The 16,117-nt window shown below is 34.5% G+C and overlaps 1 protein-coding gene across 4 annotated transcripts in view; it reads left to right on the top strand.

Annotated features, from left to right (window-relative positions):
• Positions 1 to 16,117, top strand: part of LOC145268339 (E3 ubiquitin-protein ligase HERC2-like) — a 500,726-nt gene that overhangs the window by 22,739 nt on the left and 461,870 nt on the right. For all 4 annotated transcript variants that reach the window (XM_080123842.1, XM_080123845.1, XM_080123844.1 and 1 more), the window contains exon 2: positions 9,704 to 9,824. In XM_080123842.1, the coding sequence (XP_079979968.1) occupies positions 9,750 to 9,824 (75 nt within the window). In that variant the 5' untranslated portion in view covers positions 9,704 to 9,749. The remainder of the gene's footprint in view (positions 1 to 9,703; positions 9,825 to 16,117) is intronic.

Here is a 16,117-nt window from a genome sequence, read left to right on the forward strand (position 1 = left end):
CCTTTTATTCTCTTCACCCGTTAACTTTATTTTAAACATTTTATTATTATTTTTTTTTTTTTTACACAGTGGTCACCACTTATCAAGGCCCGGAAGCCACTCAGGGATAAGGGTTATTGCAAGTACATTACGTTAGTGTGGAGATTTGATGAAGTGTTTACTTAAGGGGGCGGTTCATTAAGAATTTGTTAACGGTGGACTTGAAGACATCCAAGTTGTAGTCAGGTGGGAAGCAGGCAGACAGAACAGAGTTCCACAGGCGTGCAGCTCTAAGAAAGAAGCTTTGCTCATGGAATCCACGTTTTGATTTAGGCACAGATAAAGAGTGGGGGAAATTTTTCACAGTGGTTTCAGCTAGACGGGTGTTTTTCGTGAAAGATTGGCGAGGTGGGGACCAGAAATTGGAGTTCATACGAGCACCTGCCATGGAAATAACGATAAAACAAGGATAGGCTCGCAACGTCTCTTCAGTGGGAGAGAGGTTGCAGGGTAGAGAAAAGGACATCCCCCACTAAGCCACAAAGTTTTAATCATGAATTTTCGTCTTCCCTTCATGATTGCATTATATACCCGTTATGACAGTATGACAGGTTATGAAAAGGAAGAGTTGTAAAGAGATAGCTTCGAATTTGGGGGTATCAAAACCAAAGCAAAATATGATGAAAGTAAAAATAAAATAGATACACCCCATAATTTATTATACCATACCTGTTCACACTGAAACACTTATCACAATATTCTGTGGATCTATATTAAAAAACCTTGTTAAACTTTGTGACATATTTCCATTCTATGGAGGTCAGGCACGAACGAACACCCCATAATTTTATTATACTATATTTCTTCAAACTGAAACATAATTATCAAAGTATACTTACGCAGATAGATATGAAAAGTCCTTATTAAAGTTAGTGCCTATTTCCATTCTATGGAGGCCAGGCGCGAACGCAGACCCCACAATTTTATTATACCATCCCTATTTAAGTTAAAACATATTTATCAAAGTATTATTATGTACATCTATATCAAAAACACTTGTAAACGTTTTTTTTTAATTTTTAAATTTTTTATTTCCATACTTTGTGGACCAGGCGCATACGCAGAACCAACAATTTTAATGAATCATCATTATGCCAGATCAAACATACCCATTCCTGTGTCTTGATACATCTATCATTATATGTGATCAGTTTTCTATAATAGTCAACCATATAGGAGCTTATTCGTGACCAGACACACACACAGACGTTCAGCTTTATATATATATATATATATGTGTTTTTATTACGGTTTTTTGGTCTGCTTGGTTACATGTTTCCACTACCAGAATCGAATTAACAATCCAATAGCTTTTTCAGACTTGCCAGACTCTCGCTCTATCTATCTATTTATCTCATAGCAATTAGAGACAAAACAAAGCCATATGTTGGTATACACGGATTTATTTGTTGCTGTAATAAAAGAAAACACAGTAATTGAGGGAAGTCTTTTATGCTCTTTATACCTAGGAATTTCAAAATTTAATGCTTCTCATCACAAGTGGCGCTAAGGGCTTGGTTGCAAACATTTCAATGTGATATCTATCTATGGAGATAATTGGAGGGATAATAATGTATCTAATATACAGAAGATAATGGGTGAGTGGGACATCTGGGAGGTATTAAACAAATGTAGGTGAGTTTTAGTTAACTGGGGCTTGGCGAGAGATTAGGAGCTATAAGGAATAGAGGGGGATAATATAATATGGGGGCGGATGGTGACGATATATAGCGGAAGCATAAAAAGAGAAGGCTGGATAACAGCGTAAATGGCATATTCAATGAGCAGAGGGATTAAATGGATACAGATTGCTAAAGATTATTAAACGGGTCCGCAAGTCCTCGGCTAATACTCACCTACATGTATTTCTTAGTGCTCCACATATTTTGCACTATTATTTACATTTATTATTTGATGCTTATCTAGAGTTGGGCCTATAAAAAAAAATTGTTTTCAAAGAAAATCTTTATGGTGTATGTACCTGTCACTGCACGAAGATATCATATTCCAAAAATCATGTAAATCGATCAAGTATTTTTTTTTTTTGATTTAAGAAAATCAAATATTATGACACATTTTATCGAAGAATTACTTGACACCATCTTTCATTTCAAATGATAAGCTGCTAGCGAGACCTGTTGGGAATGTGGGATCAACAAGGGCAGACAATCGACTTTCCACCCTCTAGAAAAAAAAATCCTTAAAAATTGACACATTTACAGGTTTTCAGGATGCTGTAAACGAAAATAATGTTTACAATTACAGAAAATGAGTAGTTTCTATGAAGAAATTAAGAAGTTTCCATGAAGAAATGTTAAAAAGTAGGGGATCACATTTCTGTAATAATTTCACGTATTCCAATTCCTAGCACAAAAACACACTTATATGGTAAATTTCATTGCTTAATCTTCTGTTTTAACAAAGATATGACATTTTTACTGAAAAAGTAGTGTAAAAAATGTGGCAAAACGCATATGGTCTTAAAGAGGGAAAAATATCCAAACGTGTTAGGCACAAAAATAGTCACAACTTTCTTAATTTTAATTGGATTTAAAAATTTTTTTAAAAAGATTCTTTCTTAGCTCATCAAGCTCTTTCTATAGATACCAATATTGAAATATTTTAAGCTATTTCAATGTTTTCATGTGTATTGCTACTCCAATTTATGGTCCCCCTCCCCCCCCTGGCCTGACTTTCACGAAAAATACTCATGTAGCTGAAACCACTATCAATAATTTCCCATACTCTTTATCTGGTGCCTAAACCTAAACATAGATTCCATGAACAAAGCTTCTTTCTTAGAACTGCATGCCTGTGGAACTCTGTTCCATTTTCCTGCTTTCCAACTGATTACAATATGGTTGTCTTCAAGTCCAACGTGAACAAATTATAAGTAATCCAATTTAACCAATTTCCACTACTAATGATGACTGACATGTTCCCCTTGACCACTGTACACTCATTAACCCTTATCCTCGAGTGGCCTTCGGGCCTTGATAAGTGGAGACTCCTTTAAAATAAAAAAATGATAGTAATTTTCGATGGTTGTCATTTTTTTTTTTTTTTTTTAAATTTTATTTGGGTAGTTAATTCTTTTCCTAATATTATAATATGTATATATTTGATAGGTTAATATGTTTAGTTCTAGCGGTTGGACTTTTAGACTATTGATATGTAAAGGGGTGCATAAATAGCATATATTTATTCATCTTTGTGAAGTGTTCTGTTCATTGAGTTCCCTGGTTTGAGTGTTAAGTGATCATTTCGGGTTAATTGTGTGGTTGATTTCCTAATGTACTGTTATTTTTTTCAGCATTCCAATTAAGGGCGTGCACAACCCAAAGACTATTTTAGTTAAACACTTTTGGATGCTTAATTATTATGTAAAGTGCACTCACCTGTATAATAAACAGACTATATACCAGCTCTGTCCTGCATTGAGCACTCTTTAATAATCACAGGAGTTTTTTTTTTTTTTTTTTTTTTTTTTTACACAAGAGTCACCACTTTATCAAGGCCAAGAGGCCACTCAAGGATAAGGGTTAAAGAGTGTACAGTAGAAATTGGATAATATAGTAATCATTAGTAATGAAAATTCGGTAAGTTTGATAACTTATATGGAACGGCTCATAAAGAACTTATTTACGTTAGACTTGAACACAACCATATTGTAGTCAGCCGGAAAACAGGAAAACGGAAGACAATTCCACAGGCGTGTAGTTCTAAGAAAGAAGCTTTGTTCATGGAATCTACGTTTAGGTTTAGGCACAGATAAAGAGTGGGGGGAATTATTGATAGTGTTTTCAGCTAGACGGGTGTTTCTTGTGAAAGTTTGGCGAGTTTCATTGGATTTACATCTAGGAAACCAATCAATACAACAGGTACCCTCTCGACGTGAATAACCCCGATAAACCTGACAAGCAGCCAAATTCCACCCCTTTACAATAGAGATCCCTAGGTGTAAGACGGCCTTCTACTCCAATAGTTTCTTCTCCAAAACTGCTAGACTTTGGAACTCCCTTCCAGGATTCTGCTTTCACCACTGTACTGACATGCAGAAGTTCAAGCATAGTGTGAACAGACATCTTGTTACTAATCTCTCTTCATAATATCCCTGCAACTTATGTCCCCGATAGTAGCCCCCTACTTCAAAGTTGCACTGTGCCTTGTTTGCAGTGAAAATTGAATTAAAAAAAAAAAAAAATCCCACCAACACTCATCAACCTTTATCCTTGAATTGCCTCTGGCCTTGATATGCAGTGACTATAGTATTAAAAAAGAAGGAAAACGTCAAATAACCAGAGCTTTACACTCTTTCATTCTCTATTTGGTTTGATTGTATTTCTTTTTTTTTTCTTTTATCTGTTCCTCTTTATCTTTGTTTCTCTTTTTCTTTTTTCTCTTCCTCTTCCCATCACATTTTGTCTTGTCTTACTTTGTCTCCCTCTCTTTCCTTTTCTCTGAAAATATTGATTTTGCCATACTTCAAATGATTCATGAGCAAGGTGAGGGGAGGGGTAGAACACTTGGATTTCATCAATGAATGTCTTGCTGTTTCTTTTAAAACATATCAGTCAATACTTGCAGTATTAAAAAGAAAGGTATTAACACTCTTTGTTATTTTGTCCCAATGAAATTCTACTTTTTAGGCAATTATAAGTGAACACCCTGGATTCCCTAGGTTGGAAAATCTGTAGGAATGTGGGGTAGGAGTCTTGGCCCTTAATCTGAGAAATTTGTGTTGGATTTCAGATTCTTTTTGCTATTTGTTCACATCATTATAAAGTAAAGAAAACATTCTTAACCGCGACACTAACACTAACCATATCATCACTGAATCAAAGTGGACATTCAACAAATTCATGTTCATTCTGCCATAAAAAACCCACCCATTAGTTTTACCAGTCTTTTATGTTTTGAACCATTGTTTTTTCTTTCTTTCTTTTTTTCTCATTTCTTTTCCTTTTTCTTATTTTACCTTTTTTCCCTATTTTCTTTTTTTTCCTATTTTCTATCTTTACCCATTTTTTCATTCCAATTTTCTTTTATCTTTTTTTGTCTTTTTCCTCTTTTTCTCTGCTTTTCCTTTTCTCTTTTCTTTTTTCTCTTCTCTTTTCCCTTTTCTTTTCCCTTTTCTTTTCCCTTTTCTTTTCCCTTTTCTTTTCCCTTTTCTTTTCCCTTTTCTTTTTTCTTTTATTTTCCCTTTTCTTTTCTTTTTTCTTTTCTTTCTCTTTTCTTTTTTCTTTTCTTTTTTCTTTTCTTTTCTCTTTTCTTTTCTCTTTTCTTTTCTCTTTTCTTTTCTTTTTTCTTTTCTTTTCTCTTTTCTTTTCTCTTTTCTCTTTTCTTTTCTTTTTTCTTTCCTTTTCTCTTTCCTCTTTCCTTTTCTCTTTCCTTTTCTCTTTCCTCTTTCCTTTTCTCTTTCCTCTTTCCTTTTCTCTTTCCTCTTTCCTTTTCTCTTTCCTCTTTCCTTTTCTCTTTCCTCTTTCATTTTCTCTTCTTTCCTTTTCTCTTTTCTCTTCTCTTTCCTCTTTCCTCTTCTCTTTCCTCTTCTCTTTCCTCTTTCCTCTTCTCTTTCCTCTTCTCTTTCCTCTTCTCTTTCCTCTTTCCTTTTCTCTTTCCTTTTCTCTTTCCTCTTTCCTTTTCTCTTTCCTCTTTCCTTTTCTCTTTCCTCTTTCCTTTTCTCTTTCCTCTTTCCTTTTCTCTTTCCTCTTTCCTCTTTCCTTTTCTCTTTCCTCTTTCCTTTTCTCTTTCCTCTTTCCTTTTCTCTTTCCTCTTTCCTTTTCTCTTTCCTCTTTCCTTTTCTCTTTCCTCTTTCCTTTTCTCTTTCCTCTTTCCTTTTCTCTTTCCTCTTTCCTTTTCTCTTTCCTCTTTCCTTTTCTCTTTCCTCTTTCCTTTTCTCTTTCCTCTTCTCTTTTCTCTTTCCTCTTCTCTTTCCTCTTTCCTCTTCTCTTTCCTCTTTCCTCTTCTCTTTCCTCTTTCCTCTTCTCTTTCCTCTTTCCTTTTCTCTTTCCTCTTTCCTTTTCTCTTTCCTCTTTCTCTTTCCTCTTTCCCTTTCCTCTTTCTCTTTCCTCTTTCTCTTTCCTCTTTCCCTTTCCTCTTTCCTCTTTCCCTTTCCTCTTTCCTCTTTCCCTTTCCCTTTCCTCTTTCCCTTTCTCTTTCCTCTTTCCCTTTCTCTTTCCTCTTTCCCTTTCTCTTTCCTCTTTCCCTTTCCTCTTTTCCCCTTTCCCTTTCCTCTTTTCCCCTTTCTCTTTCCTCTTTTCCCCTTTCTCTTTCCTCTTTTCCCCTTTCTCTTTCCTCTTTTCCCCTTTCTCTTTCCTCTTTTCCCCTTTCTCTTTCCTCTTTTCCCCTTTCTCTTTCCTCTTTTCCCCTTTCTCTTTCCTCTTTCCCCTTTCTCTTTCCCCTTTCTCTTTCCCCTTTCTCTTTTCTTTCCCCTTTCTCTTTTCTTTCCCCTTTCTCTTCCCCTTTCTCTTTTCTTTCCCCTTTCTCTTTCCTCTTTCTCTTTTCTTTCCCCTTTCTCTTTCCTCTTTCTCTTTTCTTTCCCCTTTCTCTTTTTAAGCATTGTTTTCTTTACTTTTTATTTTCTATCTAAACCATTTTTTCTCCATTTTTTTCCATCTCCTGTTTCCCCTTCTCTATTGATCCACACTTGGTCTTTCTTTCATTTTATATTTTTTTTTGTCTATTTTTTTTTCTTCTATTTTCTTTTTTCTATATATATATATGTTTTTCTATATTTAATAAAAACACACTCAAATCCGGTTTTTATATTTTTTGTTTTAAAATGAGGTTACCTGGAAAATTCAAACAATATAAAACCACTTGTACCATCCTGGTTCGACATTATATGAATAAATAGTATTTTAAAAAATACTGAAATTTTTTAATGTAGTCATTTTTTATCTTGTATTCAGCAGTGTTTTTCTACCAAACTACATTGTCATAGGTTGCTTGTGCAATATAATTTCGACATGACATGAAAGACGTAATAGTGTTTTTACCTAAAAATACATTTATTTGAAATCCCAATACACTGCACAAGCGCCTGTGAGAGTCTTAAAACACAGCTCCTTACCTTAGACAATGCACATATTGCTCTAAGCAAACTACAACATCCGCCTCATATATATATATATATATATATATATATAAATTAAATAATCATTCTTTTTGTTTCATTTTATTCGAGTTGAAATTCTCAGGAATCAAGGGGCCCCTTTCCTAGGACTAACACTTGATCTCTATATGAGATAAATCGATATTTGAATATTTCATTAAAGTTCTTTTATATTTCAAACAGAGTTAGTAAAGAAGTTGAGAACATAATTTTCCTCTCCCCAATCGACCATTTAAATATGTTGTTACATACCTTTCTTTTTAGTCTCTTCGTCTTACCAGATTCCAGGAAAAGAATTCATCTGGTCTGGTGGAGTATCCAGCTTAGTGCTCTCATTTGAGGTAACATCACTAGTAGAAGGTGCAACATTCCTTGTATAAGCCAGTGTTGGTTAGCCATAGCGAGGCGATCTTACTTGTGCCATGAATACTATGTTGTTTTGAATATTTAGTCAGGGTTTACTAGTGGTGAAAAGTACCATCATGTCAGGTTGTCCTGAAAGACCCCTGTACAGAGAGATCTTAAACACTTGGCAGAGGAGTTTGATAGAGTTTTCAAAGGTAAAATCATTGAACTTTGACCCCTTGACAGCCAAATTTCTAGCCGAAAACCAATTAAAAAGATTTTCACAAATCTCAATATCCCTTATATCAAATCTCGAGTCTGTAGACTGAAGATTAACCGTAGTTCGGTACGGAAATGTATACCCACACACACACACATACAGAGACAATTTATTTTTAAAGATGTATAGATTATGTGGTGGAAAAGAAAAAATAATTATTTTAGAATTTCGAGTTGGAAAGGAATTTCACACATAAATTTAAAATGATAATCATTTCCAGCCTCTTGTCTAATCGCTCAAAATTCGAAAATCAAAACAAAATACTGGTAGAAAATAATATTTTCACTCGATTGTTGACATTTATTTGGTGTGTTTCCACCAGAGTTTGTTTAGTTTTCGATTCTAAGCGGTTATCAAGTGTTCTTGCGCAGGACTTATAAGGCAGCCAAAAGTGGTCACTTTTTGTTTTGGACTAAAACACTCTTTAAAATAATTTTAAACACTAATACATTTATCCAGGTAGGTAGAAGAGTAACGGTGTGTGCAGTGTCAGTCGCAAAGGAGACCAAGACAAATGCTAGCAAATGACTCCAACTTGATTGTTCTTTATAGCAACAACATTTTTATTTCCTCATTGTTACGACTGTGACGTCACCCATTTGATTTAGAACATTCTCCACATCTCTAACAAGATCTCGAATGTTATCTTGTCTCTCCCAAGATCATTATCTTTGTTTTTTTTTAATAGTCCTTTTTTTCCCCACAGGTGACGTCACTTTTACTTATAAATAGATAGTAATCTGTAGGAATGTATATTTGTAATGTTGTCCATGGATCGACACACATTGTATGCAGTTTCAGTCATAAAAGGAGACCAAGACAAAGAAAAGGAAATAACTCCAACTCACTTGTTCTTTGTAGCAACAACATTTATTTCCTCATTGTTACAGATGTGACGTCACCCACATGATCTTGTTCCATTCTCCATATCTTTTTTTTTTTTATATAGGAGTTACTAATTATCAAGGTCCCGAGGCCACTCAAGGATAAGGGTTATTGAGTGTACAGTGGTCAATGGGATAATATCGTAGTAATCATTAGTAGTGAAAATTTGGTAAATTGGATTACTTATTGGAGCCGTTCATCAAGAATTTGTTTACATTGTACATGAAGACTACCAAATTGTAGTCAGCTGGAAAGCAAGCAAAGTGAAGAGAGTTCCATAGACGTGCAGTTCTAAGAAAGACGCTTTGGTCATGGAATCTACGTTTTGGTTTAGGCACGGACAAAGAGTGGGGGAAATTATTGACATGTGATTTTTCTCTTAGAGTTTTTTTTTTTCTTTTTGTTTTTAACGGTGACGTTATTTCAGATGCATTTACATATTTATATTCATGCTATGTTACAGTATAGTATCCAGCTAAATGCTATAGCTTGAGGTAACATTATTAGGAGAAGGTGCACCATTCCTCCTTTTGATTTTGAAAAATAAATGGACATTTATCATGGTTTTAGGTGCAACGACACTATAAAGCAAAATTCGGAAAACAAAAAATTGATTAAAAAAGAAAAGAAAAGGTGTCTACTGACTTTTTGTGTCAGTTTCAATTAAAACCAATAACATCTACTTAATTGGCATGTCAGAAGTACTGAAATATTACCACATTATTTCCAAAAACACCAGTTTTCAATCTTTACTGTAAAAAAAAAAAAACTCTTGCCATATTTCTTTGGGAACATGTGACATACCAAGGGAAGTAATTCGGTTATGCTATAAACAAGGTAACTAACTCATATTTATTATTGTTCATGCACAATTTATTAAAAAATTGGCAATAGTTACAAGCTATCTATCTCCCCTGAGAACTCTATGGTGTTTTTTAGCCAAAGATTTTGTTTTTGCTTATTTTTATAAATATATATATATATATATATATATATAAAATCTCGTTTATTAATTAATTTTATTTTTTTTTCCTTTTTAGGATTATTGAAAGAAATCAGAACGGCAACAATTTCAGTTTTGGAAAAATGAGTTGGGCATCGGAGGTCCGCCTGCGTGCCCAGGCTCGTCTCGACAGTAGGTGGCTTACGATTAACTTACAGGTAAGTCTATTTTTATTTTTAACTAGCAGGGTTATCCAGTGTTGCTCAGGGTAAAAGTGTAACATATTTTTATTAAAAATTTTATCTCCCTATGTCCATCTCTCTATCTTTCTCCTCTGTTCATCTCATTCCTCTCTAGGTGGCCACACACACACACACACACACACACACACACACACACACACACACACACACACACACACATCTCTCCTTTATATATAAGAGATTCCTCTAAAAATAAGTCAACATTTTCTTTCCAAATTAGTACATAATAACAGTAAAAAAAAAAAAAAAACCCTCTCTAATGAAATCTGGTCCAGTTGACTTCCAGAGAATGAAGAATCTTGTTTCTAATTTTGAGATATTATTCATCTGGCAACACAAATTAAGAAAATAGCAACTTTGCGGGTATTTGTTTTGTCATTGTTGACTTTTAGCTGGACATACAAACAACTGGTATTGCTCAAGGCAACCTCCCCCCTCCAACCTCTTTCTTCTCTGCCCAGACTTATTCCTTTAACTGGACACACATACACACACTTTTTTATAAATAACTTAAGGGGCAAGTTTGTGTAAAGGAAATAACACTGCGTAAAAAAAAAAAAAATCAAACTGTTTTTACAATATTTCTTTTATGTAGTTGTTTTCTGAGAGTGGGATTTGACTATTCACAATTGATTTTTAGATTTTGTTATACTTTTTTTTTTCTTTTTTTTTTTTTTTTTTTTGCTTGTTTAAGGTGTTATTTGGGCTATTCTTTTGAAAAAAAAAATTCTGGTACTTCTATATTATACAAACGAAAATGATATTGAATTTCAAGTGAAACAAATGGTACCTTTGTAATTGTCAGGTCTCAAATAGTAACCTATCCAAAAATTATGAAAAACGATAAGGTGAAAAAAGAAGCAATGAAGTTCTGTTGCTTACATCACATGGCAAACACAATTCAAAACATTAGGCAAATTTTATTCCCCATATAAACTTTATTGAAAACGGTTTTTCATTAATAATTATTTTTTTTTGTTTTCCATAATTTTTAGATATGTTACTATTTGCGACATGACAATTATATAGGTACCATTTGTTTTGTTCAAAATTCAATATTTTTCCTGTTATTATAATATAGAAGCACCAAAATTCTATATAGGTTATAAAATTCTAATAGCAATGCAGAAATGTGGTTGGTATCAGTGCCAAAATGAATTGGATAAGATGATCAGTAAAAGATTATTTCATATTAAAAAAAAAAATAGAGTATGTTTTCACTATAGAAATAAATGCACTTGATAGTGTTGCTGGTAATTAATAGAAGGTAACTATTCATATGGAAGTTAATAAAATTTAAATGTTTGAAAGTTATACAGAATACGTAGTAGAAAAAGTAGAGAGTTTGTTGAATTTTTTTTATTTTTTTATTTACTGACTTTTCAACCAATTATGAGGTCATCTTGGGTAAAACATTTTTGCACCCATCCATTTCTTTTTCTCTCAATTCAAACGGTTTATACAATGTTTCTTTTTTACAAAGGCGTTTTCAGAATGTGGCATTGGACTATTCACAATGATTGATTTCGTTTGATTTTTTTACATTTTCGTATCATTGTTTCTTTTAGGGTGTTTATTATTTTGGTCATTCTTTTGAAGAGAGTTTTTCAGATTTTTTGATTGGGGAAAAACATGATTTATATTCATATGGTAGTTTAAATGGCATTTGTTTCTTTCAAATGTTATTGTGAAGATAAGGTTTAAATGAAATAAAGAATATCATTTTTAACGGAAAAAGCACTACATGGCAATTTTCTATCTTGGGAGATAATGACATGTACTTTTTTTTTTTTTTTTTTTTTTTTTTTTTTTTAGCGGACTGTCTTTGGACATCTTCCAGTGTGGGTCTGGAGCCCTATTAAAAAATGATAGTCTCTGCCACATAGGCGCAGCAACCTTTTGTGTTGTCTCCTGTCTTCTAGCATCAGGTGTCTGTTGTCCTCTCCTCTCCCCATTCCTTGCCATAGAGACCCTTGCCAGGCACTGCAGTTGTCTGCCAACTGCTCCTAGCTGCCCAAGTCGATGCCAGTCAGTTTCAGGTTGTGTTTGCATACATCCTTGTAGCAGAGAGTCAAGTGACCTCCGGGGCCAACACGCCATACAAAACGCATCTGTCATCTATCCAGTGGACATGACCCAGCCAGTGGAGTTTGCATTGGCAGAGAAGGAGGTTCATGCTGAAGCACCCAGCATATTGATGTGTTGGTGACCTTGTCCTGCCAAGTAATGCCAAGGATACGACGCAGGCAACGGAGATGAAAGATCTCCAAACAGCTTTTCTGGCGTGCATAGGTAGCCCAGGACTTACTGCAGTGGAGGAGTATGCTGAGCATACAAGTTTGGTAGACCCTGATTTTGGTGTTGAGAGTTAGCCGGCTGCTACTCCACACTCTCTTGCTTAGAATGGGCATCACACCTGCAGCTTTGGTGATGTGTTTGTCAATCTCGCTGTCATGTTGCTACATGGAATATTGTTATAAAGAAAGTAGCACAAAAATTTTATGGTGTACCAATCTGTACCTCAAGATTCATGGAAATCGATTCAGTATTTTTTCTTTCTAAAAAATTAAAATCAGCTTTTATCTGTAAAGGGCTTCTCACTGCCATTTTATTTCAAACAACATAGTACAATATAAGGAAGAAAAAGATTTTATTAATTATCTCCCCTATCTCACAAAAATTAAAATTATCCCCCCTTGATCTTCATACTTCCGTTGTCTAAAAGAAAGGATGCCAAGATACTGTTTATCACCAAAATTTTATTTTATTGTTTGAAAACAAAAATATTCATATTATTTAGATTCTTCAGATTACTGTTCTCATCTTTAGTGTTATTTGCACAATATTTCAGTCAATATAACCAGTGACCTTTTTCAGGTGTATCTTATTGAACATGGAGAATCTTTCCGTTAAACTCAGGAACTCTTTATTTAGTCTATGGGGGCAGCAGGAACCCTTTATTTAGTCCATGGGGACAGCATGTTCTCGTTCTGTTAGGCATGACTGGGGAGAAGTAATTCACACTTGTATTTTGGATGTCACCTGCACTGAGGATTGAACCTTCAATCTCAGAAGAGTGTAGCTTTACAGTTATGCAGATTCCCAAATTCAACAAAGATTTCAAAGTTTCACAAGATGCCCCGGAGGAAGGTCTAAGGTTACGTCGATCGAAACATTGTGCGAGTGGCACTCAGAATGAGAACAATAGTCTGAAGAATCCAAATAATATGAATACTCAATCCTCATCTAAAAAATTCAAAAGCCCAACTAAAGTACTGGATGAATTGCTGTAAATTTTGTTCTTTTGTGTTTTTTAAGAAAATTTTTTTTACCCTAACAGATAAGTACATCATTTTCTTTTTAATGGCAGTATTCCATATACAGGATTTTCCGTAAAAGCACCAAAGCTGTATTTCATGTGTAGGTCTTAAAATGCAAATGTATGGGACGGATGTGTGTGAATTACTATGCATGTGTTTTTCTTTTATTAGTAAATATAGTAGAAAGTGGCTTTAATGCATCCGAAACCAAACTTCTATCATTTCACCGCAATGCTCATATCACCACTTTGCTCCAATTGAAATTAACGCCGCTTGTCTTGCGGAAGCACCCTACTTTGACAAACTACTGGAACTGACCTTCACTCCTGATCTGAAATGGAATACCTACATCAGGTCTGTTGCAAAAATCAGGAGAAATGCTGGAATCATTCTATCTTATATCTCACTCCTAATACAATCCTCTACCTGTGTAAGAGCCAAGTTATAAGATGGAGTACTGTTGCCACATCTGAAGGAGAACTCCTGGTTAACCTTTCCTGCCTTGACAGAGTACAAAACGGTTTTGGAAATCCAATGGATGAGGACCTTTCTTTTGCATTTTCACTCCAGCCACAGTGCCAATTTTATATAGGGGGCTACTATCTGGGACATAATTTGTAAGGGTACTAAGTAGGGAGTTGAGCAGCAAGATGTCTGTTTACACTACACTTTACATGTCCTTACTTCCTCTTTCTCAAAGAAAAAAACATTGCAAGTCTATCTCTGCTCTACCATTATTTTATAGTAGGCCCTCGACTGAGATTCAATCTATTGTTTCCTTCCACCTATAAAACATTCGCAACAAATACTCGTCTAGCTACCACAACCACCAACAATTTCTCTCACTCTCTATCTGCGCCTAAAACTAAGCAAAAATTCCATGAGCAGATTTTCTTTCTTATAACTGTCTCTGTGAACCACAATACCGTGAGGCTGCTTTCCAGCTGACTATAACATGGTTGTTTTCAAGTCTAATTTAAATGAGTTCTTGTTAAGACGTCTTATATAATTAAACCCTACCCAAGTTCCACCGTTACTGATCATCATGACGTTGGCGGTAACCCCTCTGGTAAAAAAGAAAAGAAAAATGAAATGTGAATAGGAAAACATCTTTTATTTATTGGTAAAAATTAAGGAGGCTACCTTTTTGTACATTTGACACCCGTGAACTTATTACGCAAGTTTATGTAGATAAAAAAAAAAACAATAAAGAAGATTATTTTTAGCAGAACTTTATTTCATATGTATGTCCTAAAATGAGATATATGGGACCCTCAAACATTTCTGATTTGTGACAGCTTTTGACATAATGACCATGTCATGGTCAGGTGGATGTTTGACAACAAACTACAAAAAAAAAAAGCATCCCTTCAGCTGTGCTCTATCGGAAACTTGGTATTGGTGAGATCTTGGATACCATACATGCTCAGCATCTTGGATGGTTTGGCCATCTATGTATATATGGCATAGATGACCAAAGTTAAGCAGTGTTGGGGCTGGTCAATACTAGATCGGTGACCATTTGAGAATACCAGGCACCGTACGTAGGTGAATGCCAACATTTCCTTAGACATATTTCCTGGACCACTTTCTCTTTCTATAATGAATGGCACTGACATGTACTACAGTGTACCACCTCCTGGATTAATTCAATAGCACACATGAATACTCCATGCACAAGGGTGCGTGGAAGACCCAGGAAGATCTTGCTTGAGCACATATGAAATGCTTATGATAATGTACCTTTGTAAACATGCAATAGGTGGTTGCATGTTTAATGGTGCACGTGAATAACAGATTTGCTACGGCTAAGTGTTCGGCCAAGAAAAGCTGGGGTGCACAGGAGAAATTGAAAATATCTCTGATTGTGAGTTAGACCACACAGAAATGTTTTTTCTTTTATTTTGTTTGTTTGAAAGAAAATAAGTGCCTCATTAAATCACGATTCCTGCTGAGACTAACCTACTTGGGGAAAATAATGTTCCAAGATGGTTTGCAGATAAGCTCTTTTGAGTGGATACTCTCTAGCCGTTATCTCTAGTCAATATTTTCAATAATCGGTCTCTGACTGGTCGAATGGAGATGGCTGAAAACAAAACTGGATCTGTCAGAGTTGTGATCGAAAATACATATATTCCATATAATTCATATATCGGGTGTTTTATTTATTATTTTTTATTTATTTTTTTTTTTAGAGGCAACAAACTTTAAATTAAAATAAATTACAAAAAAAATATTTTTATTAATATTTTTATCATACAAATAATGGGTTTATTCCAAAGATTAACTTTTGGCGTTTATAATTTAAATACAATTACAGACATATGCCCCCCCCCCGACCACCACCATGGTTTACATGTATATTGGCGTAATCTATGGGTCCGATTTCCACAAACTCTGCCCATTAAATTAGATTGTATTTCAGCAATAATGCATTAAATGCTGTCTTCCAAGTGGTCTATTATGTCTGATTTATCAGCGTAGATATGGGACTTTACATATCCTCAAAGATAATTATATAGTGTTAAATCGCATGAAAGAGGTGACCAGTTGATAGGCTCATTTAATGAAATTATTTGTCCATTAAATGTTTCTCGCAGTAACTAGATTGTATAAGGTACTGTGTAGCATGTACCTCCATCCTGCTGAAACTACATAACCAACCAACCGATAGTTGCTAAATCTGGAATTTAAGAGAAAGTTGTCACTTTAAAGTTCACCATCTCTAAAATGACATTTTCTCTCTCTCTCTCTCTCATATATATATATATATATATATATATATATATATATATATATATATGGTGTTTATTTGTTTTTGTTTGCGATACTTGTTGAATGAATTCAATTATTTATATGAAAGTGCATTTTTACCTAAAGGTGAGTTTGGAATAATTTTCCCTTTGACGCATTTGGTATCCCCTAGAT

The sequence above is a fragment of the Euprymna scolopes genome, chromosome 43 (genome assembly GCF_053919585.1).
Source record: "Euprymna scolopes isolate OS-2025 chromosome 43, ASM5391958v1, whole genome shotgun sequence".
In the NCBI taxonomy this organism is placed as follows: Eukaryota; Metazoa; Mollusca; class Cephalopoda; order Sepiida; family Sepiolidae; genus Euprymna; species Euprymna scolopes.